Source organism: Chrysemys picta, chromosome 3, assembly GCF_011386835.1.
Source record: "Chrysemys picta bellii isolate R12L10 chromosome 3, ASM1138683v2, whole genome shotgun sequence".
In the NCBI taxonomy this organism is placed as follows: Eukaryota; Metazoa; Chordata; order Testudines; family Emydidae; genus Chrysemys; species Chrysemys picta.
In genome coordinates, this window is record NC_088793.1 from 130,214,729 (window position 1) to 130,240,194 (window position 25,466).

Sequence of the window (25,466 nt, forward strand, 5' to 3'; positions counted from 1 at the left end):
TTCAGGTTTTCTAAAAATCTGTATTTACACAATTTTGTAACAGAAGCTGACTGAATATTTTACAGTTGCATACAAATAAATGTATTTGGCATGAATGTAAAAAAAAAGTATGGTGTAGGGCACTACCATTGTTTAGTGCTGCTCCCCATTGTAAATGACAGCAGGGCAGTTGCATAATCACTGAAGGTTTTCACTCTGTACATTCTTTGCTTGCACAGGAAAACTACATAAGGCCCCAGATCCTGCAACAAGTAGCACATATACAGACTGCAGAGAGAGATTTAAATGGGGCTCTGCACAATTGCAGCAGGGCTGAAAGCCTAAGCTTGTCTTTTTCCTACCATAGATTTAGAGGCCAGTTATACAGGGACATATCATTCAATATTTCACTTTTAACAAAACAACTGAGGGCATGATCCTGAACTCAATCAGAGCTGAGGTTTCTCAGCTCCACACAAGATCAAGTCCTTACTGATTATGCAAATGTTAGGAAGGATACATCACGCAGTGTACTTTTTCTCCCCATGCTTTTTAGTTTTGTGGTAGTGGGTATAATCATTGTACAATTCCTTAAAGACTTCTCTTACGCCCATCTGTAGCGATGCATTTAAGAACTTGATGTCTCGTTCAATGCAAAGGTCTAGGATGTGATACATTCCCTCAGTTAGATGTTTCTTTACAGCTGGATGTAAGGTCACCTAGGAGATGAACAAAATCTCATGAAACTTTTTACTTTCCATAGTTAGTATACGTCAAGTGACTGGAAATAAAAGTACTGGCAAGATACAATCCAAGGTATCAGCCCATCTAGAATGGTCTGTTAAACACAGTGTAAAATATTAGATAATAAATTAGCTCCCCAATTTTGTAAACCTGATTGAAAACACAGCAGTAATGTATAATCCTGTATATTGAGATTTGCACTGGTGCTGAGTGTTCAGGTAAAGACTCTGTTATACTTGGGAGAATTTGAAATCATCCCCAAAAAAAAAAAAAATCTACAGTAAAATATTCTAAGATACCTATCCTGGGATAGATTTTTCAGCAACTTTTTACTATACCTCTTTCATATTCAGGAGATGGAACAATAGCCAACATATTAGCTGCAGACTGAAATCTCAGTTCGGGACAAGTCCTTCTGTGAGCCTACATCTAAAATGTAGAGTTTGTTTTGCCTCTTCCACTTTAATAAATGCATTTATCTAGCAATTTTTATCCAAGAATTTCTATTTGCTTTACAAGCATTAATTACCGAAGTCTTAAAGAACACCCTCTGAGGTGTGGGTTTACTTGACCCATTTTAACCCTAGGCACAGAGAAATTAAAAAAAGACTTGCCTAAAGTCATACAGCAAGCTAATGGCGGAGCTGGGAATACAACCTAAAACTGCTAACTCAGTCCCTTGCTGATCACTAGACACGCTGTCTTCCCAAAACTGCCATAATCCCCATAACAAAGCTCATCAAGGCTGACTTTGGAGTGTTTTGGGGCTCTAGGCAAACTGGAACACATCCTGTGATTATAACCCACTCACTGAACATTTTACTGCCTTAGGTTCAGGTGGCCTCTGAAGCTGATCATGCTGTTCTTGCCACAGAAACAGGTCTTATCTCTGCTGAATACCAAAATTAACTTGGTGCCTCTAGACCTGTGCTTCTGCACTGCAAGTATAATGAAAACTGCATGAGAGGCTCTCATTAAAACTCAGAATTTTCCTCTCTTCCTGAGGCAAGTAATAAAAGTAATAGAAGGAACAGTATGAAATGCCACTATAATGGAGAACTTGGGTCAAGTTCATACCTGGTGTAAGCAGATGCATCTGCAGTGGAGTTACACCACATCTGAATTTGGCCCCAAACCCTCTTGACTGTCTTTACTTTACAATGCAGTTCCCACTAATCACTGTCTAAAAACCTTATGAGATTTAAACAGCTGCCACTGTGGGCTGGCAGTTAATTCGACCTATAAACCTTTAATGGTCTATATAGTTAGCAAGACCAATTTGCATTACAGAGCTCTTGATGGGGGATGGCTAAGTGTGTGAAGAGTTATTTCACCTTTGCTGAATTATGCTACAGCTCAGAGAACACGTGAAAGGCGAGATCAAGCATATGGAAGAGGCTGCAGATGTACCCAGGGCTAACAACAGCGTTTTCTAGGTTTATTTCAGAATAATTAAGGGTCTACATTTGTTGTGATAAATATTGATAAACTAAATTTTTCATCGGGGAAACTGTCCTTTATGATTGAGAGAGTAAAACTGTGTGCAGCCTTTGTAAAAATCTACCTTGAAAAGGGGTTTCTCCTCCCTTAGGCTGCTCTGAAAGAACAGAGGTCACAAGTGTTTTCTAGCAGGTATAGGCCCAGCCCCTTCCCCCTTTGAAATTGATCCTCTTTTAAAAAAAACAAAAACAAAAAACTGTGTCACCAATTCAGTAAGTGTCCCACCAATTCATTAACTCTCCTCCTTATGCTCAATTATTCAATTAACATATGAATCCCCAAACCAAAATTTGTGCAGTTATTTATCATAATAAATAAACTAGTTAGACATATGGTTACACCGCACCCTTTAGCGATAGTCTCAAGAGGTCTTACAGTTAGTTCTACTGGGGAAAAAAAAAAAAGACAGGAGCAGCTGGATTTGTTAACACCAAAGTTATCCCCATTGGGAGTTCCCTATGGCACTACTTCCAGTAACGCCTGTCCTTCACCCATATCCAACTTATTGCTGGGAAGGGCTCTGGCTGCGGGAGCTTGAGGAAACTGATCATACTGAACATTACTTGAAAGGGTGGCCGAATTATGTGGGTAGCTAAGAACAAAATAGTCTGTTCAGCCAACTGAAGGTTCGGGCAGCACAGGTGGCATTCTCAGTAGCTGATACTCAAAGATTATCATAGTGTTAAAATGCAGCAGTACTTTGCAAGTATGATGTCAGTCTAGAGACAGCCTGAAGTTCTGCTCACGTGAGATGCAGCCCAGCGAGGCACCCAGCAATCTGTACAGATTAAGCCAGACAACAACTGTGGAGATTTTTGATCCTACAGCAGTTGCTCCAGATGGCTGATAGGATTTGGATATTTGAACAGCAGCCAAGGACAGCAAGACAAACCCGCTGGGCTGGGCGAGTGCAGAAAGGTACCTGAATATCAATGGATCAGGCCCAGAGAAGCTAGTACACAATGCAGTCCTTGGAAAGATTTTGCTGTGAGGCAGCCCTTAGCACTAGAACTCTCTAGAGCCTTAGCTGGGGCAAATTCAATAACCAGGACATCAGTAATTAGGGTAAGTAGGCAGGATATGGAGCAGCTGTGTGTCCTGCACAGAAAGGAAAAAGGCCCAGTTGAGGTTTTAACCTAGGACAGGGAGACATGTAAAACCCGATCACTAGCACAAATTAATTACAAGAGGATTTTGCAGGTTTTGATGGACACAGGCAGTGTTCAATGAAATCCAAATTGGCTAACCTGGAACAAATTAGTAATTCAGAAATTAAGTCTGGCTGCAAGGCGCTACTCCATTGTAGATGTCTTTTTGACTATGCAAGAGCAAGAATATTTGCTTTCAGTAGAAGTGGGGAATGACCTTCCATATGATTTGGTGTTGGATGAGGGGGCCAATAGATGAAAAGTCAACCCCTCTCTATCTTTGAGGGCAATCACCCTTGAAGGAAGCACTGCTAGTTGAAGATTCGTTACCCAGGGACACAGAGCCCAAAACAAGGGTGAAGGAAATGTTTGTCGGCAGTGTTACTGAGGCTGGTGGTCATACCTGACGGGGAGCTTCCCTGTGGTCTGGCAGAGTTGCAGATTGTAAACAATATTCTTAAAGGTCTGTATGATAAACTGGCTTTTATTTATGGGGAAATAAGTGAACAACCACCTTGTGGAGCATTGTTTTTCAATCTGATCAGATTGGCGACCATTTATTCTAAGTCAAACTTCTTTGGTGACACGCCTGATTTTAAATTTACTACAAGGGTAAAAAAAAGTATCAATAGTAATAATGATAGAAGCCTGTCTGTCTGACAAGGAATACCTCACCTTCAAGATTAAGGGCGTACAGGGAACAACAGAGTGAGATTGTTTGTTTGATTTAGATTGTAATAAAATTTTAACACCCTTCTCCCCCCACCAAATTGCCTTTCATGACCCCTCCCTCACCCCACCCCCCCATGGCTGTAGGCTACATTGAACATTACGGGGTACACCGGCACAGCTACAGCGCTGTAGTGATGCTGCTATAGTCCCCATAGTGCAGACATGGTGTGTGTGCATACAACAGACTAAGCATGTGTGTTCTCAGCATCTCACCCCATCCTGGCACAGTGTGCCTGTGCCAGGCACTGAACATGTTCATTCCCAGCTCCCCATCCCGGTCTCGGCACTGTGGGGGCAAGTTCTGAAGGGAGGTATGGATGCAGGGAAGTTGGGGGAGGCAAATTTGAAGTCTCCCCTACTGCACAGTTTGGACCCCTCCCTTCCTCCCCGCCCTCTCCTGCCCTGACTTCCCCTTTTCCCCTACCAGCATTGCATTTGTGGTGTGGTGTATGTTGGGGGAGGGGGAGCTTCAGGACCCTTCCCCACTGCTGGAGGCAACATGGGGAAGGAGGGGAGCTCTGGATTCCTTCCTCTGACTGTGGAGGAGTGGAAGGAAGGGGAACCCCAGAGTCTGTGAGGGACTCACAGGAGGAACTGAGAGGGATGGAGGAATTTGAAGGGGGTGGGAGAAGGGCACAGATGGCTCCATTTCCCTTCTCCCCAAGCATGTCCCTGGAGGGGAAAGTACCCAGTTTCCCCCCTTTCTGGTTCTGCTCTGTCTGCACTTCTGAGCCCCCAGAGAACAAAGGTTTCTTTTGAGGATGATCCCTTGTTCACTGCAGTATTATAGAAAAGCTACTTTTTTAGAAACCCAGTTACTAGTCAAAGCTCTAGTAAAACTGGGCTTTCAAACAGTGTTTGGCTGATCCCTTCCACTAATAATGGATGTCATCTAGGAGTGCGCTGGGCCCTCAGGAGCTGTAGTGCACAGTCCTAAGGGGTGAAGGCTGGCAAAGCAGAGAGCGGGGAAGCTGCAGATCAGGAACCCCTTGATCAAATGACCTTTAACACTTGCTTTCCTTTGTACTCACTCAGTTCCATTGTTCAGGAAATGTTTGAGGAGGATGTAACCATCCAAACTGCTTACAAGACTCTTTCCTCTGTTTAATTAATGCCAAATTCTTGGCAGTACTTCTAAAGATTAGAGCCTGGTTATAGATTTTAGAGCACTAAATTATCACTCTCAAACCAATGTTTTAGTCTGAGGGTAAAACGCCCAAGAGAAACTCCTACAGAATGCAGGCAGAGAGCAAGACATAAGCTGTGCAAACACAATCTCGGATAACTGCCAAGGGTAGGGCTCAAACTCAGTGCATGGGTGTCCTCAGGTTTAATGACCACAGCATGTCACCTTTCACCACTCACCATCTGTGAGAACAGGCTGCCTACAAACTCTGACTACAACAGAGCCCTAGTCTTGCTGCACATGCCCATGTGGCTATCACTCTCTCTTTGGTTCATCAGAAAGCTCAACCTGGCCTGGAGTAGTAAACTTTATCCTCTAACTTTTTCAATATTACTTCCCCAAAGGGGAAGTTGTGTCACGTACAAGCCAAGATAATTCCAAGCAGCTGAGATCAAGTTGGGGAGAATTGGAACCATGGTTTGAGCCCCAGGAGCAAAAAACAAACAAACAAACAAAAAAACACAAAAAAACACCACTCCAGAAGAACCAGGTGATTTTGTAAAAATAATTTTTTTTAAAGGGGTATATCATCTCAGGAACCTTTGCTCAAATGACAACAAATCTGGACCACTAGACCTACTCTGCATCCCTAGGAGGTACAGCAAATTTCAAGACATCCAAGTGAGCATGTGGATTTTAGAAAATTTAAAATAGTTGTCTTTTAAACAGTAAGTGAATCTCAACCTGAACCTTATAATGACTTTAAGGTGGATGAGTGTATATTACCTTCTGCAGTTCAATCACGTATTGGGCCACTATGAAGACAGAAAACACTGTGAACTCCTCTGTTTTTGCAGCAATGTGACTATACATCCTTTCTACCAAGTGTGCACATTTCAATACAACTCCAAACTCATCCGTGCTCCCTAAAACAGAAATCAAGTTGTGGTTCAAAATCAGAGATTAAAAAAATTGCTATACAAAACACCCCCCCCAAAAAACAAACGTCAAATAAAACCAACGACTAGCCAGCCATGATTTCATACTTTGGATTTACCAACATGCATTTTTTGGCAAATCCAAAATATGAAACCATGGCTGGCTAGTTGTTAGTTTAAAAGAAACTATGCCCTTATGGAAATGAACAATCCTGTACAACAACATTTTATAGACTCTCTTTCAAGGGCAATGTTGTAAGAATAATACATACACTAGAATGCAGCCAACTTTTGTTACATGAATTCAAGCAGAGAGAAGGGCGGGTAAAGTACCTCCCACGTTCCAGCCCTCTGCCCAGTTAATGGGAAAAAGAGCAAAAACATCAGAATTTTTTTTTAAGTACCACTTACAGAATACTATATCAAGAAGCAGCTTCTTGATAATGAGACCTATTACATGGAACAGTCCCCGAAGAGAAGCACCATCACTGGAAACATTAAAAACTAGATGGGACAGAGGACTTTAATTTTAGGGAACAATCCTTCACTGGAAGGCAATGAGATAACTTAATAGAAATTAGGGAGGAAAGTAGGGGGAAAATCTAGGCATGTGTCTTGTTTTTTATTATTAAAATACAGTAATTCTGCAGGGATAGACCAAGTGAATCTAAATCACAGGATTTCCTGAACCTATAGCTTTCCACTGATTCTTCTCCTTGGAAAATGTGGATATTACTGAAATGTATAAACTCGGCTTTTACGCCATAGGTGCACCAATGTAACATTCCTCTCTCCCCTTTGGAATATCTTGCTTATTGCATATACCTGGTTATAACACACACACACACACACACACACACACACACACACACACACACACACACACAAAGTGGGGTAAATTTCAAAGCAGTGAACTTGGTTTTAGCCATGTGAATTAATGGAGTCAGATAAGTAAATCCCAACTAACACTTTAAACATTTACAAGATTTTGGTTTTGTATCTAACACACAGTGATGAACATGTAGTCTGGAGCATGTCTAACATCTGCAACCCAGGGCTCCGTTTAGTAGCACATCTATAAAGCCCTCTCCCAAGTGCGCTAGTGTAAGTCATCAGCATTTGGAGCCATCACACCAGAAAAAACATGCTTTTCCTAAAACCATCACTGACCTTATACAATGGGGCTACTGTGGCTGTTTGAGTGAGAATGCAAAGGTGGGGGAGAAGAACCGAAATACAGTACAAGGAGCCTTGCCCTTGTCTGTGTTGCGTTAGCCAGGGTCACAGTTTGGAATGGAAGCACTATGCTAGTCTCCCAGGATGAAGTCTGGAAAGAGCGTCAGAGTGCAGATTGCTATGTGGCTCATCCTCACTTCTGCCTATGTGGCCAGTGGCTCAAAAGCCACGATCTGGCCCTGGGACTTTGTTTCAACCTCTAACGTTACACACAGCCTGCCCTGTCCTGTGCATTGCACCCAATCAGAGTCAGGTATGTTAATGAAAATGATGACACAGCACCTCTGTCTCCTTTCTGTCGCCCCTCGTGCATAACAGAAACAACCAGCCTATTGAAGCTGTTCAGGAAAGATGGCGCTGCTTTTAGCATCACCTGCAAGAACATCAAATGAAAGAGGATCAGATAATACCTAATGCAGTACAGAAAAAAGGCTTTGAGGATGGTTCCTTTATTAGAGCAGCACGACATTCAACACCCCAAAATAAGAGTGGATTTATGTGCTTTAAAGGAAGATACATCGACTGTAAGCTCTACAGGGAAGGAACTGTCTTTTTGTTCAGTTTCTACCGCTGCTGGCACAATGGGGTCCTGGTACCCGACTAGGGCTCGAAGGTGCTATGGTTAATACAAATAATTATAATCATCTCAAAGTAACCCCACATCCACAAAGCAGAGGTTGAAAGTTATGCTAGTCTAATGCCTGGGGCATTTACTGCCATCTGTACAGAACCAGTGCTTGCCCAAGGGACCAGAGATTTAAGGACCAACACACTTATTCAGCTGAAAACAGTTTGGAAAAATCAGCTTTCAGCTGACATAGGCACTAGAAGGAAAATTTTCAAAAGTGACTTACACGGCCAGGTGCTTAAGTCCTATTGATCTACAAAGAGACTTAGGCTAAGTGTCTATATCATTTTTTTAATATGGAACTTAGGCACTTTTGAAAACTTTGCCCTAATCTAACTTTAGAGGTTTTGTGATAATCTGCTTCCAAATATCGGTTATAATTTCAGAACCTCTACATGTTTTCAACCTACTGGACACAGGTCAGGGATTGGCTTCTTAAAATTTCTGATCACCGGCCCTTCCCCACCCTTCAGCCCTTCACCTTAGGGTGACACTGCAGTATGGAGAACAGCACTTCATGAATTCCCAGGAAGATGCTCCCATACTCCTCCATCTTCAAATGATCCAGAGGGACAGTCAGAAGAATGCTGAATGCCAGCGTCACATGATGGGGATTGGAGAGAATCTCTTCTCCTTGCCTCAGCAGGGCTGCTACCGTCTCCAGGATAGGAACAACAATGGTGGGAATCAGCAACTGGTCCTGACAAGCCTCTTTGGTTTGTATCTACATGTGAAAGTGAAAACAACAACAACAAAGAATTTGGCTGTCTCCAAACACCCCCTTCTTCCACACTAGAGAACTGTACTTTTGCAACTTGGACCAACAGGAGTACACTGGCGCAAACTGCAACTGCATAAAGCCTCATCCATACGAATCAATCTGTTTTAGGCGCATGCCATGCAACATATCCACACACAGCATTCCCTGAAAGCACTGCAGGGCCTGTGCATTGTTGCATCTATCCCACAATCCCATAGAGAAGATGCATACAAAATATGGTATACAGGGTCCATTTGCACCTGTTCATGTTTTTACACTGTTCCAGTGGATATTTCTGTCCTTCACAAGCATTGATTCACCTACCACAAAGGACAGGAGAAATGCTCTCACAGGCATTGTAGATGCCATGACAGTAGATTCCCAGCCACCCCAAGCCACTGCCAGACAATCTCTGGTCCCAGAGGGTCAGACATCATGATGGCAAGCACCAACACCACTACATTTGGGTGCAGCACAACACAGGTAAGGAATCTGATTTAATTATTTTCCTTCACTTATTCAATCATTTTTATAGGCTCTTCTTTATTTGTTGGCTTTTTGCTTTGCTGTAAGGCCAAACTAACATTTTCCTCCTCCTCTGGATCAGAACAAGCATTGCCCAGACCTGGGGAGAGGCAACTCTCTAAACCTCTCCATGTAGCCTAGTGAGACACTCTCAACCCCTACACAATGCAGTGCAGCTCCAAAGTAATGGTGATGTTAATGAATGAGCATTTGTGCCACGCCAATATACAGGGATAAACTTGGGGAAATTTGGGCCAAACAGCGTAAATGGAGCCTAGTCAAACTGATGTCAAATGTAGAATTTTTTAGAATATATTTCTGTGTATATTTCAGACAATAGCTACAGGTTCTGTCAAACAAAAGTGATAGGTAACTTATACTGTGGGAGTTACTTACAACTAAAGCTGTGATTATCTGTGGGCTGGTAAACCAGAAAGCTTTCTCTTTCTCTCCAGTTAATGGGCAACTGAGCAGCAATTTGATTAGCGTAACAGCTGACAATACTTCCTGCAAAAAATGGATAAACAATCACTGCAAAAAGATAAATACGCTCACTTGAAATATGGCACCTCTCAGTGGAAACATTAGCAGCAGCTCAACAGAATTTGTGCTGAGCAATGATCACCTTAGCATTCTGTACTATGTCTATTTTAAAAGCAAATCATGACATTAAAACATGATAAAATAAAAGCAGATCAACTCGTGTAGCAGTCATTATAGATAATGGAGGGAGGTAGTGTGAACGTAGTTTGAGCCTGCCATATAACCAGCATAATGTTTTACCAGCTAACATGTCATCACATATTGGCTTATAAGAACTAAGAGGAAAACATAGAACGTGAATGTATTTTGCCTTGCAGTCCAAAAACACGTGGATTTTAATGCCTATATCCTACAGCGATTAGCGTTACACGAACAATGTAGAAAGACTAGGTTAGATTTCTTTTTTTAAATGCACATTAATCTACAGAGATGACACAGATGCCTTTTCCAAATGGGCAGGTCTGGGAGGCAGATACTCCTGAGCTTTAGCAAGGCTCTGAGTTCCAAGTCACTTAACCTTCTAAGAGGGGTCTATGCCAGGCTTGTTTGCCAAATTTCTTCCCAATGTTACAACTACCAATTCAGTTCCATTGGTGATAGATGTTACTCGTGTCCCTTAATGAACTATTGGAAGATGCTCAGATGCTACAGTAATGAGCACTGTATAGGAACCTGTATAGAATAGAATAGTGGAAGCACCAATATAATCAGTGCTTCACATAACTGCTGGTGTTTAAAAGCACCATGCCATCTGACCCTGTTCAGAGTAGGTTTGGACAATAAAATGGTTAAAATGCCAGTGGCTGCAAGTGTCTTGTCTATGCTACAGCTTTGGTGGTAACAACAGTGAGAAATGTTTATAGTGATAAAACCTTTTGTCTGGTCTTGGTTCAGTTTCTCCATCTGAAAAATGGGAATAATTGTACTAACTTACCCTCCTCCTCAAAGCAGTCTTGTGATGATCAGTACGTTTGTGTTTGTAAAGCACTTTGCCTATGAAAAGTGCTCAGTTAGTGCTAAGTAGAACTGTGATTAACAAAGAACCACCCACAGTACAAGAAACATATACTAGTATGTGTCAATTTACACCTACAACTACAAAGAACAGACCACACTAGATGTAACTTTTAAATGAACTAGGCAAATCTTTGTTTTGAATGAATGAAGTTCATGGACTGAACCAGCTTCCTGATAATCACCTACATAATTAAAGACAATTTTTTCTGGGTGCGGAGTCTGAGGACTCTACTGGATAACACAATAGGCAACAAAATTAAAGCTTTTATTTGCCCAGTTTGTAAGGTTAGAATTAACACATAGGAGTTGACTTTCAGCATTGTCTACAGGAACTCACTGATGTGAGACTCCTGTTACTGGGAATTAGAGGGCTAAATGTCTGGGGATCCTACTGAAAGCTTTCTTCATAGGTAGCAAGTTTCTCTCTTTTTCACAGCAGATTCTATCGATCTCAGGTATTTCTAGGGCACTCTTCATCACAGTATCTATGCACCAGTTTTATTGCCATGTAAGTTACTATGAATGTGCAGCTTAACCTAGAAACACATTTAAAGCCAAACTCCTATTTCTTCCTCGTGTTGTTTTAGTCTTTCTTCCTGCCAATTTTATCAGATACCATCCATGTTCTATTGCAGTTCTTCAAGCTATGGAGAGAAAACTAAAGAAAATACATTATAAGAAATAAGCCAAAAGTTCCCTACTTTAGGATTTTGTTTCCAAATATTGCTAACTTCAAGTCCTTGGAGCACCAGCCTCATTATGACACAGAACTCCTCAGTAGTGCAGCTCTCCACGAGCTGGGTCATCAATTCTGTCAGCTGCATTTCTAGATCTTGAATCACCTGGACTGTGGTGCCAGGGCCTGCATAGTCAAGAGACACAAATACGTCTGAATTGCTTATCCACATTGGGAATTGCCATAAAAAAACCCTTTCAAAATCAAGCCTTGAAAAGGAGCTCTCTCTGTGTGAGACTTTTTAATGTTCACCCGCACAGAACTGCTTTCCCCCACCTACCACAGCAGCAGTGTGTCATTCAGAACATTCCCATCCTACTGTTTATCCCGCAGTCATTATCTTGATTAAATGCCTTCACTCTGTGAAAACACTATAATGAGGTTTGTTCACAAGCTAGGGGAACAAGCTGATCACAAGCTGCAGAATATCAGGGTGTTGGGAGGAGAGCCACACAACACATGAACATTAATTGACAAAGCTTAGATCTCTGTTAAGCAGTGTCCAGGTCTCCTACATATTAAGTCAAAGATTATATTATTTATGACTAGTTTAGATTTTAGTTTACTTTGCAAGCATATTTATCTGCTCCACAAACACCCCAATTGTAGCAATAACTCCTGGGATTTGTAGCAAGATTTTCTGAGGAGAAAATTTTAATCTATTTAAAGCCTGGCACTTCTACAGCACATTTCATCAGAGAATCTCAAAGCATTTTATCACTATTAATTATGCCTCTGCACCAAATAAATATGATACCAGCTTTGTACATGAGTAGAGTGCAGTACAAAGATGTTAAGAGGGAGTCAACAGAAGAGCCAGGGTCAGAATTTGGTAATCCTGACTCCCAGTCCTGTTTTAACAGTTACATCATACTGCCTCCTATGGTGAATTCTGTAACTGGAAAGAATTGAGATACACAGCCTACAAGAGACAGACTATAAGGAAGATTATACATAGACACTATATAAAAATCTATTTGCAACTCAACTAGCAAGAACTTCAGCCAGGCTCACAAACAGATTTACAAAAAGGCTTCTCCACACAGAATTGTACTACAATTACTCTGTTAGGGATTAAGTGCATTTGTGATTCCCTAACAACTAGGAAGTAATATAAATTTGTAAGATCACTGTAGTAGTAAGATAGACTAAATCAAATCTTTCAGGCATCAAAGACAAAAATAACACTGCCAGGTTTTTTTTATACTACTACACTGCACATGTGCAATGTCAGTTTAGGTTATATTTTAAATGAGGCAACATAGCATAGTCGTTAGATCACACTGGCGGTCAGAAGACCAGGCTCCCCTAATCCCAATTCTGTCACTGGCTCACTGTGTGCAGGTGATAAAGGGTCTGGCTTTCAGAGAGGTGCTGAGTACCCACAGCTACCATGGACTTTGCCTGGAGTATATTGTGCTCAGCACCTCTGAAAACCAGGCCAGTAGTCTTTCTGTTCCTCAATTTCCTCACCTTTAAATGGAGATGATACTTATCACCTCTGTAAGGCCCTCTGAGCTCTTCAGATGAAAAGTGCTGAGTTATTTAACTAAGCCGATCCATTAACTCCTTCAGTGCTAGCTGCTATACCAGATACATAAGACCAAAAAATGCATCTTCAGAGCAGCCCCCAAAAGTTTGACCACATTTGGTGAAATGGTCCTAATCAGAATATTTTTACAGGGGTGTCTCTCAGTGCCTTGGCCCATCATTTATAGAACACTGTAGTATCATTTTTAAAAGGGCTTAGGGCTACATTTTCAAACCTTGATGGATTTGTGTCACAAAACATACATGTGCACACACAAAACATGTATTAGCATACGCAAAATACATACTTTTTGCATAAAAACAGAGCACTTAGGCATATGAGTAACTATTTCTGTGAAAACAAGGAGACAAAAAATAACTACATGGCTGACATCCACAAAGACCTTCCAGATGAGACCACTATCAAGATAGGTCGACATTGCGTCCCAGTCATGACAACAGTTTCCCCTCTAAAAGCTTCCCTGTCTTTTTTTTTTTTTTTTTTTTTTATAAAGATAGGACTCATTTGCTGATGGGCTAGCATAAGTGGATATCTTAAGTGAAAAGCAACAGAGGGTCCTGTGGCACCTTTGAGACTAACAGAAATTCTGTTAGTCTCAAAGGTGCCACAGGACCCTCTGTTGCTTTTTACAGATTCAGACTAACACGGCTACCCCTCTGATATCTTAAGTGACTTTCTTAAGAACTTCTTGGATGCTTTTACCCACCCCTGTATTCCAAAATTAACAGAGGAGCTGAAAAAAGAAAAAAAGCTCTTTACCAGCAAGTAGGTTTTTTACAGCATGAAACACAGTGAGAGCAGTCTCTTCTCCAGGATACAGATCTGTTACTGAGCAGAAAACAGTTAAAAACTGCAAGGCAGAGTGAAGGAACTGGAGATGGCCTCCTGCAGAGGTCAGCTCTCTCAGTATCTGAGTGTAAAACTTTTGGTACAGTTCAGTGTGGGAATACTCCCGATATTTTCCTGGATCTTTAGGATTTTCTTGCTCGCCTTCCATTTTCATAAAGCCACCTGTGGACATGTAGCTCAGATCTGCTTTCAGTAGGGTTGTAACAGATGGGATGAATGCCAAAGGCAAAGGCTGGTCTTTGGTGAGGTTTCTAAGGCAGAGCTGGATGGCTGTTCCCGTCTGGAGGACAGTTGGCTTCAACAAAGCAGACAGCATTTCTGTCAGTTGCTGTTTCTTCTCTGGCTGCTGCTGGAGGTACAGAGTCAGAACATGGCAGAGTGTGGTTAGTGGCACTAGGAGCAGCTGATTGACTGCAGTGTTCCAGTGCTTGCCTCTGTCTGCATCAGCATATGGTTTGCAGCTCGCTAGGAAAAAAGTGAACTTTTCCAAATTGAGTTTCAGGCTCTGCCTCTTTTCAACTATCATCTGAAGAAAGCATTCCAAAAAGGTTTGGATCACCTGGAGAAATTCTGCCCAGTCGGGAGTGGTCAAAACATCAGCAAAGCACTTGCTGGCTGCAAACAGGGCGGTCACGACAGCCTCAAGAGCATCACTGGCATGAAAAACTTTAAAGATGGAATTGACACTTCTGCCAGTCTGTAGGCATGTTAGGAGGCGGAAGCAGGTAATTAGAAACTTCAGTGATAGCAACTTACTGCAAGAGACGTTAGCTCTGGTATTGGCTACCAAGGATAGCAGCAAGAGAAAACAACGAGTATGGTCTAAAGGAAAAAGACTGTCAAGTTTCAATGCAGAAATAATCTCTAGTAAATGCAAAAAGTTTTCTATCTGGTCTTCTTCCAAAGTAATGGTGGAACCGGCCCTTGTTAACAACAATATATGTTGAGCAATTTTTTCCATTGTTGTCCAGCAAATGAAGGCTTCATCCTTTGATTGATTGTTTTCTGCCTGTGCTTCCACCACGCCAACCATTTTGCAAGATGAGAGGACTTCCTCGTGCCATGGTATATTATCTGCAGACAGCTGTTGAATAGGCTGATCTGCGACGCCCTGAGTAGCAGAACACAGCACACTAGAGCACTGCTGAATAACGCGGCTTATAAAAGCACAGTGCAGCACCTTAATTTCTGGAAGAAAAGTACTATGCAGCAAAGCTTTAGAAACCTTTTCAGCTGTGATGAAGGAATCCTGATCTGCGGAAACTCCCGGAGCTTTAGTTGATGATAAAATCTTCAGAAGCACATCAGCCACATACTCTACATCTTTCAGAGAAAGATGAGGAACCAGGATTGTTAGATTTGAGACTACAAGGTACCAGTGTGCAGCTGGGTAGGTGAGAGCATTTATTGCACTAATGTTGCCGTTCCAAGGTTCTGACTCTTCCATGCTCATGCTTGATCTTCCAGAATGAAGGATGAAAGCTGCGGCATGCTGCAAAGTGTGAAGATCAGCCTCAGTCTGAAAACTGGTTTGCATTAAGATCTTTTTTATTTTCTGAAGCATGAGCAGTTCTAAGCAATATTTACTAGCTGAGCAGAAATTACTTGAGAGTCTCACTACCCTCTTCCAACACTGTCTATCCACGCCAGGGAGAAGGGCTGAGAAGTCCCAGCTCTCTGCAGCACAGTCAGTAACACCACCAGCTGCTCCAGCCAGCCGAGACACATATTTGCTGCAGTTTATACTAAGCAGAGTGTCAAGCTCCACCCACGTGTAGACGAGGAGGAGTGCAGAGTCACTGACCTTCTCTAGCCAAAGCCCTGGTTTATTTTCCTCTGCCCAGTGATCCTTCAATAGGTCCAGCAATGGCTGGATTACCTCTCTCTGCATTTTGTCCAACAGACTCTGAGTGCGAAGGACAACAGGTAATGGGGTGACATTATCCAAACTCTTCATGTTGAACAGAAAAGTGTGCAGTACTGAGCTCACAGACAGCAGCTTCAGTGCCATGTCAGAGTCATCTTTAACATCAGGAATTATTAGAGTCTGACACTTCTCCAGTATGAGGAACAAAATATCCAGAATCTGGTTGGGTGGCAGCTCGAGGAGGCATTCACGAAGTTTTTCCATCAGCCCAGCAGACAAGACCGGCAGCCTTAACTCATCAGCAGCTGGACGGCAGATCACAGACAGAACCTCTTCAAAGAGTTTAGGGAACTGTCGCAGCTTTGTGTAAGTCTGAAACATGGCATTTATGAGAGTCTCCTGGGGCTTCTTTGTACGTGGCTCAGAGACCTCTGCATCAATCCAAGCGGAGGCCACTAGGTCATCAAGATCAGGCTCGACAATTAAATGATTTAATGAAATCAAGGCCTTGAGACACCTAAACCAAGCTGGGATGGAAGCCTGTGAGTGATTCACCAACATTTCTGCCAGTTTGCGGTAAAACTGGAATTGGGTCTCTTTGTGCCTGATCCGGTCAGCGGCAACGTTATAGATATCGTTGCTGAGCACCAAGTTCAGGAGCTGTTCCACAGCAAGCAGTTCTGTGCTCCAGTCTACTGGCGAGAGCATCTCCTGCAGGTGAGAAATCCTTAGACAGCCAAAAAGCCTGGTGAACATGTGGAAACAGACCACGTGGTTTTCTGCCTTACAGTAAGAGTCCAAAAAGAGCTTATAAAGCAGAGGTACTGAATTTGCTACTATGATCACCTGGAGCGTTGGTTCACAAAAGCTAGCATCACGGAGCTTGGACAGCACTGTATTGACAGGCATCAGAATAGTTTTAAGAGCCCTTTTCTTTTTCTCTTGTGGTTCCCTTTCTGTCAGGAGCTCCTCTCTGTAAGAGGACAAGAGCTCAGGCTGGAAAATCCCAGCCTGGAGCACAGCCTCTACTTGGTTTCGGATTTCCCGGCTCAGATGCTGACGTACACGGCCATCATCAGCTGGTGTCCACACTCTGGCCATAAGCAAATGCCTCAGGAGCAGACATGGTTGAAACAAGTGGCTGGTCACTTGCCCAAACACACGATTTGGGTTGATCTGTTGCCTCTGAATCAGGAGGTACTGAGCAAAGGTCAGCTGTAGGACATCAAACAACTGGGAGGTCACAGCATCTTCGGATGTCAGCCATTGACAGGCCAGCCAGGAGAGCTTGCTTAGGAGATTCACCATCAGCTCACATTTTGCTGTATAAATGATGGAGAGAGGCGGAGTGGAAAGGATGCCCCTGCAACAACTCAGCACTGTGCCAACATTTCCGTGGGATTTTTGAACACAGGACTCTGATATCCTTTCATTTATGACCTGAAGATTTAAAAAAACAAAACAAAAAAACAAAAACAAAAAACACCCCATCACTATCAACCTTGCACACAGAAACAAAAGTCATTGGGGAACAAACAACATAATCTTCTATATGCTGGACACATCAACAGCACTTAAACAATTATTAGTAACAGAAGATGGGAAGAACATAGACCCACCAGCGGTCATTCCTGACCCCAGGCATAGACAATTGATCGTATTCAGACAGCAAATTCTTCAAGGTAGGGACCGTGTCTTTGCATGTGTCAGTTGCTATGCAAACACGAGGCCCCATTCCTGATTGATTACTGTAATAGGAATAACAGCAGCAGCAATAATGATGCAGGATAGTCCACCTCATTCTAACAGTGAGGAAACTTACTTAGTGCTGCAGAGAAAAGAAAGGCAAGATGCCCTCCCCATCCCAACAAGGACCCTGCCAACAGGGGGGGGGGGGGGGCGCGCGAGAAAATTCCTTCCTTATTCCAAATTGGACAACCTATTTAGCAACGATCTCCATTAGTAAGCAAATAATTCCACTTGTACTCTAAAACAGCCACATGATCTCCCAGAGTTTCCTGTATTAATATATATTTGCAAGCCTTTAACTCTCTCTCACATGAGTAGACTGAATGAAGTCATCTAGGCTACTTGGGTCTTTACTTACTAACCAAAACATTTAATTCTGTTCCATCCCTGATGGTTTGGGGAGGGGGAAACCTGTGAGAGATCATCTGAGTATGAGGTTATTGGGAAGTGTTGTTGCTTTCAATCTTTGTTCTCCACAAATATCAGCTGTCTTGTAACAGAGGGGATAGAAGAGAAAATAAATACAACGGCCTAAAAATGTAAGCTAATTATCCATAACTATTTCATATTACACCTCACTCTAAAAGGAAGAATCATATATTGTATCACATACTGCACTGGTATTCATCACCTAACAAAGAGTATGGTTTGAGTTACCTGTGCAATCAAAAAACTGAGGTTGATTGTCTTTCCATCCTTTAAGAGATTCTGTAGTTTTCTGCTATGTAGAATGTTATCCAGATATGTCCAAAGTTTCTCAACAATTTCATCCTCCAGTTCAAGTTTCTTGTTGTAATATGAAACCAATGCATGACTCACCCAATCAAGTAATACCTGTGTTATTTAAAACAAAAACAAAAATATACAGCTGTGGGTGATCATCTTTACCTCCATGGGAAAAAGTTACAGAACTGTAGTAGCCACTTCACACCTGAGAATTGTGGGGACAGATGCCCATGAAGAACGAGCTCTATGTGGACGCAGGAATCGGTCTATGCAGTTCTCCAAGCAGGATCAGGGCTTAAATTTGTAACACAGTTTTTCTAAACTCAATTTTGGCCCCCTTAGCACTCTAACCTTCATAGTAAAGCTAATTTCAAGGGTGAAAATGCTGGGTTCCTTTCAGCTTCTCTTAAACCAGCAGAGAAAATTTCTCACATAAAATTTTTATATCAATGAGGACATTTTTGAGTGAGGGAACTTAAAAAAAGAATTGGTGGATTTTCACTTTATAAAAATTGTTCTAATTTCCAAAATGCAAAAACAACTTGTCCTAAAGATTGCAAGTTTATTTAAAATCTTGATCCCCAAATAGAATGATTGCACAGGCCTGATTTAACTTTTTTGGAATTCCTATTTTTTCAGTCTCTCTCTCTCTGTATATATGTATATTGTAAACCTCTGAAGCTTTGCTATCAGTAGAGCTTACAAAATCCTTGGGCAGTGCCTACTTTGCTTACAAGGTGTACAGACATAGTCCATGTACTACAGGGTCTACAGACCAAACCTGAATATCTTGTAAATTCCACCATCACCACTACACAGTTACAAGCTCCAAAGGCCCCGTCTGATCTGTAAAGGATTATAAATGTCATAATAAGTCAGCACTGAACTTTCAAGGTCCATAGATTGCAAGCTCTATGCTGACCATTATGGAGCTTCACAGTTCTTACAAAGCCTTCAGACCTACAACTACGGTTAAGGAAGAAGCGCATACTGTAAACCAAATAGCTCTCATTGAAGGAAACAATAATCTCTGTTAGCAAAGACGATGGAGTTTTTAAATTCTGTGAGAGGAATAAGAAGAGAATTTTTAAAATTATCAAAGCCACTGAAGCCAAGTCTCCTGGAGGAGTAAAGAGGAAGCCTTCAATTTCTGCTCCGTTTTTGTACGTAGATGTGAAATAAATAAGATTTTTCTTAATTTTTTTCCAAGTTCTTAAAGAAGATACTTTGAAATAACATTTTAAAAGTTTTAGTTTTCTTTAAAAAGGAAATTTAGACAAACCATTAAAATACAATTAAATTGTATAATGTTGCTCATTTAATCATTCCATTAAAAGTTAATTTCATGTTTTAAAGCAATTTATATAACAATTTAAAAAAAACACTTGTACAGATCCTTCTTATGCTCAGTTCTCAACTAAAATGCTAGCTGGTTTGATAGCTGGATCAGCAAGCAAAGCCCACCAAATGATGTAAGGTCTGCCCCTCTCAGGTGAAAGGAAGAACCACAGGACCCAGAAATAAACTATTTACAAGGAACACACAAAAAACAGGTCACAGGGGATCAAAACATGGTATTGAGAAAGGAACACCGCACAGAGAACGTGCTGGACAATACCCACTACTCCAAGGAAGAATCCAAGGAGTGAGTGGTCATGCTGCCCGTATTCACACAGATAATGTGCCAGAAAACAGGTCTCACAGCCACAGAGAAATTTCCCCCTCCTGGACTGGTGGATGGTGATTTTAGCCAGTATCAGGAGAAGGCTGGCAAGACTTTGCGGGGCCATGTAGGAGATGTGATGAAAGATGCTAGCCTTACAACTCTGGAGACAGAGGTCTTCAATTTATCCACAAAACAAGTATAGCATGGGCACTGCATCTCTCCCCCCTCTGCCCCACGAGCATGTCCCAGTCCTGAATTGAAAAGACCATCTTTAGATGTGAGAAGGTAGTTCATTCTTTAGCCCATTCTATACTTGGCCTTTCTGCTGAAGCCACTAAACAAAACTTCCATATAACTGCCTCTTAGTGGTCACTGTTGTGATGGAGATGAAAGCCTATTAGGAAACAGACTGGGCTACTTCACAACCAGCAGCAACAACTTTCAGTTAGTCCCTATTACAGCTGTATTTGCACCAGTGCCTAGAGGCAAATGCAATGCATCATTCCTCCTCTGAATCAGCTTGGTCTCCACAGCAACAGATTGATACATTTTTCTGTATTTGACAATTAAAACAAAATCTTTTTTGAAAACATACTTGTTCTTTATTTGGAAGAAAGCACTGATGGGAAATCCATGCAAAGTGAGCTAATTTGATTTTGTCTTCCCAAGAGGTTTTTGCACTTTTCAGCTTCAGGTGAATTCCAGAGTAAATTGCAGCCATAGAGACCACTACTGTATCTGAAATGTCAAATATTCACAAAAATATTAGATGCACTTGACAAACATTAACCTGAAGAATTTAAGGATATCAGAATTAACGGTTATTTCTCTCTATTAAAGCAGACTCTTATTTGGGCTAGCCCTATGTTCATTCAGCTTTACAATACAAGAGACCTGGATTTGATACCCAGGTCTGGTCACTGAGGATCCAATCCACTGAAATCAGTGGAAACAGCATTGGATACCAGGCAAACAAGAGCTAGGAAAACTTGGAAGACAACACCACAAACTGAGCTTTTTTATGAGAGGGACTGAACTACCCACCATTCCTCTGTAAAGTACAGGAAGCTGCGCATGCCCAGCACGTCTCAGGCTCAGACCCTACATCCAATGCTTAATTTGTCCCAAGGTCTGAGCCTCGGCACCTCTAGGCTTGGCAGTATATAGCCCATTCACCTCCGGCCTTGCTGCATCAGTTATGAATGTTCAAAAGTTGCTTGAGCCCCGGCACCTTCCTCCATTACAAAGTAAGTACTGCCAGTGCCTCCATCTGAACCGAACCCACCCCTCCAAAGGTGAACCAGGAGGCTGGTATTTAACTACATACCGGATAATAATGGACCAGATTCAGTTATGTCCAACCTCCCACACGGAGTAAGTGCCAGCTGCTGCTGCCGCCATGCGCCAGACCCACCCAAGAGTCACCTGAGACCACGCCCGCAACAAGCCGCTGAGACACTATGTCCAGACCCCGCGATGCAGGCACCCGCCCGGGGACCCTTCCTGGGCTGGGGCTCGCACCGCACCGACCACGCCGGCCGCGCCCCGAACAACCGAGCCAGCTCCGGCGCCGCAGCCCGTTCCCCGCTCCTCCAGCCCGGCGCGGCACAAGCCCCGGCTCAGCTCACTCACACCTGTTGCCCCCCGCGCGGGTTCCGTCCTCACCCGGCCGCGGCTCCCCGCGTCCCCGCACACACGTGCTTCCGCCCCGGTCGCCCCGTGGCCTTTGCCCTTCGCCCGCTCAAGGCGCCAGGCAGCGCTAGCCGAGCGCCGCGGCGAGGGCCTCCCATTGGTGTGTGGGGGGGGGTGCATCACGCATGCGCCGTGGCGCCGCCCCAGCCCTCCTCGCTCTAGCTCTCTCTCTCTGTGTCAGTCAGTCATGGAGCGGCTGCCTCGAGCCGCGGCGGAGACGGAGGCAGCAGCAGCGGCAGCCAAGGGAGGCGGCGCGGGCTGCGCGCGCGCTGCGGAGAGCGGCGTCTCGCGCCGGCGGGCGCAGTGACAGCGCGAGCCCAGGATTCCGCCTTGTGCCCGCAGCAGGAGCCGCCGCCGCCTGCGATGCTCAGTGAGTGGCCCCAGGGCGGAGCGCGCGAGCAGGCTGCCCCGTGCAGCGCGCCCGGCAGCCGTCCCGGGCCCTGGGAGGGAGAGGGAGGCAGGCCTGGGCTGGGGGGGCGGCGCACACCGCGCCGGGGATGCAGCTGTGCCCGCCTGCAAGGGGACGGGAACCAGCTGCCTCGCCTCCCCTCCCTGCAGCGGTGCAGCCCCAGCAACAGGGAGCGGGATGAGGATCCTCCCTGACCCTGCCTCCCCATCCGTTTCTCCTTTGCTCCCTCTTGCTTTTTATCTTCTTCCTCCCCAGCTTCCTGATTCCCCCTGGCGGCTGCTGCCTTCTCTGCCCGTGGTTTCCCCCCTTCTGTGCTCTGCACTGATTTTATTCGGCTGGGAGGGGGACTATCGAACTGATTCTGCCCTGAAAAGTGACCCTGTAAAAATGGCCCCGTGGGACTCCTTGATTATTGTGTCTCAGTGATTCTAGGTTACAAGAGCTCAGCTTACATGTAGCAAAAGCATAACTTTTGTAACCACCACCCCTACAACCAGAGTCTGGGATCTGAAGATCAAGCTGGGGCTTTCCCGTTAATTTCATCAGAGCCAGCACTAAAGGCCCTGCAGGCCCAGTTCTGCCCTCAGTGACACCTGTGCAGCCCTACTAAAGGCTAATCAGGTTGCCCAGGGGGCACTGCAGGCAAAAGTTGGTCTACAGAATCTCATGCTGTTGATGATGCACAAGCAGGAAAACACCCAGCTTCGTTCCCAGGTTGTAGCGCTGGGAGTTATGAATGACTTTATACTGAGCACATTTGATTTGGGCTCAGTGAAACATAGGCAACCACAAATTCCCACTCTTACAGAGTTGCCTTCCAAAATATAACTGCAGTGTAAAAACCAAGCTTTTCTTGTGTGTTACAAATAAATCCTGAAAGTGTTAAAAATTCAGGATTTATTAACATTCTTTTAATGCTTATGCAATGAAAAATTGATTTTCACTTTCTGATCTTCATGTGCTTGCTCAGTGGTGTTTTGTTTGGGTTACAAACATTGTAAAGGAAAATTATTATTTAAAAATACTGTTTCAGTTGGGAAGGGGGAAATTCATGGAAATGGATCTGTTGCTCTAACTTTGTTTTTACAAACCCTAATTTTGAAGTAAGATTTGACCTCACTTTAAGGAAGGCAAGGATGTATTAGAATTTGAAAGGAGAGGGTGATCTGTTGTGGGTGGAAATAAAATAGATCATGCTCGTGTGGAACACAGGAAATAAGGCACACAAAGCTTGCCATTGAATCTCATTCTTGAAACATCCTTCATGGGGTTTGTTCAGGCTTATTCTATGGATTGTGCCCAAAATGCAGGTCTAGTGCGAATGGACACAACTCCACTAAAACCACTGTTAAACAACTGTCTCCTCTATTTCTGAACCCAAACTCCACTGTTGGGTAAGGGTATAATCTACTGCAGGTAGTTAAATTATTTTTTGTCAAGGTCCAAATTTCTTGGTCAAGGTCCAGACTCCACAGAAACATTTGACACCTCAATAATAACAATAAGTAAATAAAATGATTTCATGGTCTGTTCAAAAGCATCTGATGATCCGGATTTGGCCCACAGTCTGCCTGCTGACTACCCCTACTTATTGTTTCTACCATCTGGAATGCTTCTCCTATTTTGCTGCATCTCGTTAAATCTCCATTTCAGCTTACAATGTATCTTGTCTCACTAACCTGGACCTCTATTTCTCTTACTATAAATGGGGGCACTTAAGTAAAATTTGAGCAAAAATTTAGAATTTGTAAAAACAAGTTTTTACAGAACCCTAAGACTAGTAGAAGTAGTGCCATGAAATAATATATTTTTTTTTAATTCAAGTGGAAGCAGTAGCTTTTAAGCAATTAAACATTTCCCTGCATTATTTGTGACCCAAACATTGAAGTACTGAGAAGCTGAGAGAGAACAAGAGTAAACAAAAGTGGAATTGCTAAGCAGCATAAAGTAGTTAATTAGATTATTTAAGTTCAGTTCTCAGTTGTCAGTGACACAGGCAGAAATATTGGAAATAATTATTTTTTTTAGCTGAGTCCATTTACTTCTATAAACTGTTCTGGGATTATAGTTTATATGAAAGGCCCCATACAGAAATGAAGTTTTGCTATACTGCACATGGACTCCAATTTTGGTGCCTCTCAGTAACAGACCATTGACCTGAAAGCAAGGGCTCAATTTGGGGATAAAAGGCAGTGATGCTCTGCCAACAATTCAATGCCTGACATACCACTCACCATAGAATCTGCAGATGTTCAAAATATGATCACAGGTGCTCAGCTGAGCTGGTCAGGTTTGACTCTTCATATGGAGGCTTGGATACACAGTTCTCAACAAAGGCAAAGGCCCTAGCTTCTGCAGTCATGTGATGACTTCAAAATCTAAGCTGGCTTCTGAAAAGTTGTTACTAGCCCTTTAGTATGCAAAGAAAAGCTTGAAAACATGGACAGAGCATAACTGCATTAGGGTCTGCCTGAGTCTGCAGGCAGCTTCCAGAAGGAGAAGCAACAACCACTATAGTCAGGGAAGATGCCCTTGGCCCCACACTAACCACCAAATCATAGTAGGTTCCTGTTGCTCTGGGGAAGGGGAGCTTGGCTTGGGTTCTATGGGATTGGCACCCCCCTTTGGGGCTGAGGTGTCCTCTGGGCTTCTGGCTTCTCAAAAAAAAAAATAGTGTTTTTTTTCCACCTGCCACCCCCTCATGACACCAAAGCAAGATGATTTAATTCTGTGTAGACTGTGCAGCACTTCATAACATGATCTGTCCTCTCCTTTCTTTCTTATTTTGATAAGCAGTAGATGAGTTAACAATATTGACCTATTATCCCTGGGCACTTACATTGATGCCCCATTAAGAAGAATCAGGTAGCTCAGACCTCTGAGTGATTTTCAGACTCACTTTGTGCAGACTTAGGCATTTCACATTTTAAAAGCTTTCTCCACAATCAGGAGACCAAAAGACTAAGTGAAAGTTGAGATTTTGGAGAACAAGATGGCAGATGCGGGGGGGCGGGAGGGGGGGCGGAATCTAGGCCTCTGACCTGGTGTGATCTGGCCTAATTTGAACCCTGCTGACAGCATTCTGAAGGGCTGATTTCTTATGCTTATTTTAATATACTCTGCAATGGCCATCAAAATCACAGTATCTTTAGGAATATTGTTTTGGGGGCTTTGGGGCTTTTCTTCCTGTGTCTTTTACCGCAGATAATTTCCCTGCTTCCATTATAACACTCCCTTTCGTACTGAGGAGTCAGGTCCGATAGCGAATGGAAGAGCTGAGCCGCAGATAGCTGGAGCAAAAATAGCTTTCCAGGAGAGAGGCCTTATTGGACCGCCATAGCACT

The 25,466-nt window shown here is 43.1% G+C and overlaps 2 protein-coding genes across 5 annotated transcripts in view; one reads left to right on the forward strand and one right to left on the reverse strand.

Annotated features, from left to right (window-relative positions):
* On the reverse strand, positions 1–21,951 carry URB2 (URB2 ribosome biogenesis homolog). Of its 4 annotated transcripts, none has more exons than XM_024106500.3 (10): positions 21,656–21,951; positions 20,617–20,759; positions 18,287–18,463; positions 13,924–17,320; positions 11,578–11,738; positions 9,713–9,823; positions 8,513–8,755; positions 7,686–7,776; positions 6,016–6,155; positions 1–698 (listed from the first exon to the last, which is right to left on the reverse strand). In XM_024106500.3, exons 1-10 carry the CDS (start codon positions 21,831–21,833, stop codon positions 501–503), a joined length of 4,839 nt encoding a protein of 1,612 aa, XP_023962268.2. In that variant the 5' UTR covers positions 21,834–21,951; the 3' UTR covers positions 1–500. The 4 variants fall into 4 exon arrangements, with proteins under 4 accessions (XP_023962268.2, XP_023962269.2, XP_008167964.2 ...); XM_024106501.3 differs by having other exon boundaries at positions 21,687–21,825; XM_008169742.4 differs by lacking the exon at positions 21,656–21,951 and adding an exon at positions 21,447–21,566.
* TAF5L (TATA-box binding protein associated factor 5 like) overlaps positions 21,893–25,466 on the forward strand; it is a 26,722-nt gene continuing 23,148 nt past the window's right edge. The window contains exon 1 of the mRNA XM_005291230.5: positions 21,893–22,083. The gene's annotated coding sequence lies outside the window, so the exon portion shown is untranslated. The remainder of the gene's footprint in view (positions 22,084–25,466) is intronic.

What these genes read in the sequence shown, in the direction of transcription:
- URB2 (XM_024106500.3), bottom strand. Translation starts at nt 21,833, where the DNA reads ATGCACCCCCCCCCACACACCAATGGGAGGCCCTCGCCGCGGCGCTCG. An exon ending in TCAGTTTTTTGATTGCACAG is followed by an intron (nt 17,321 to 18,286) that starts GTAACTCAAACC and finishes TTAAATCTTCAG; the next exon opens with GTCATAAATGAAAGGATATC. An exon ending in GCGACAGAAAGGAGACAGAG is followed by an intron (nt 6,156 to 7,685) that starts GTGCTGTGTCAT and finishes TTTCTGTTTTAG; the next exon opens with GGAGCACGGATGAGTTTGGA.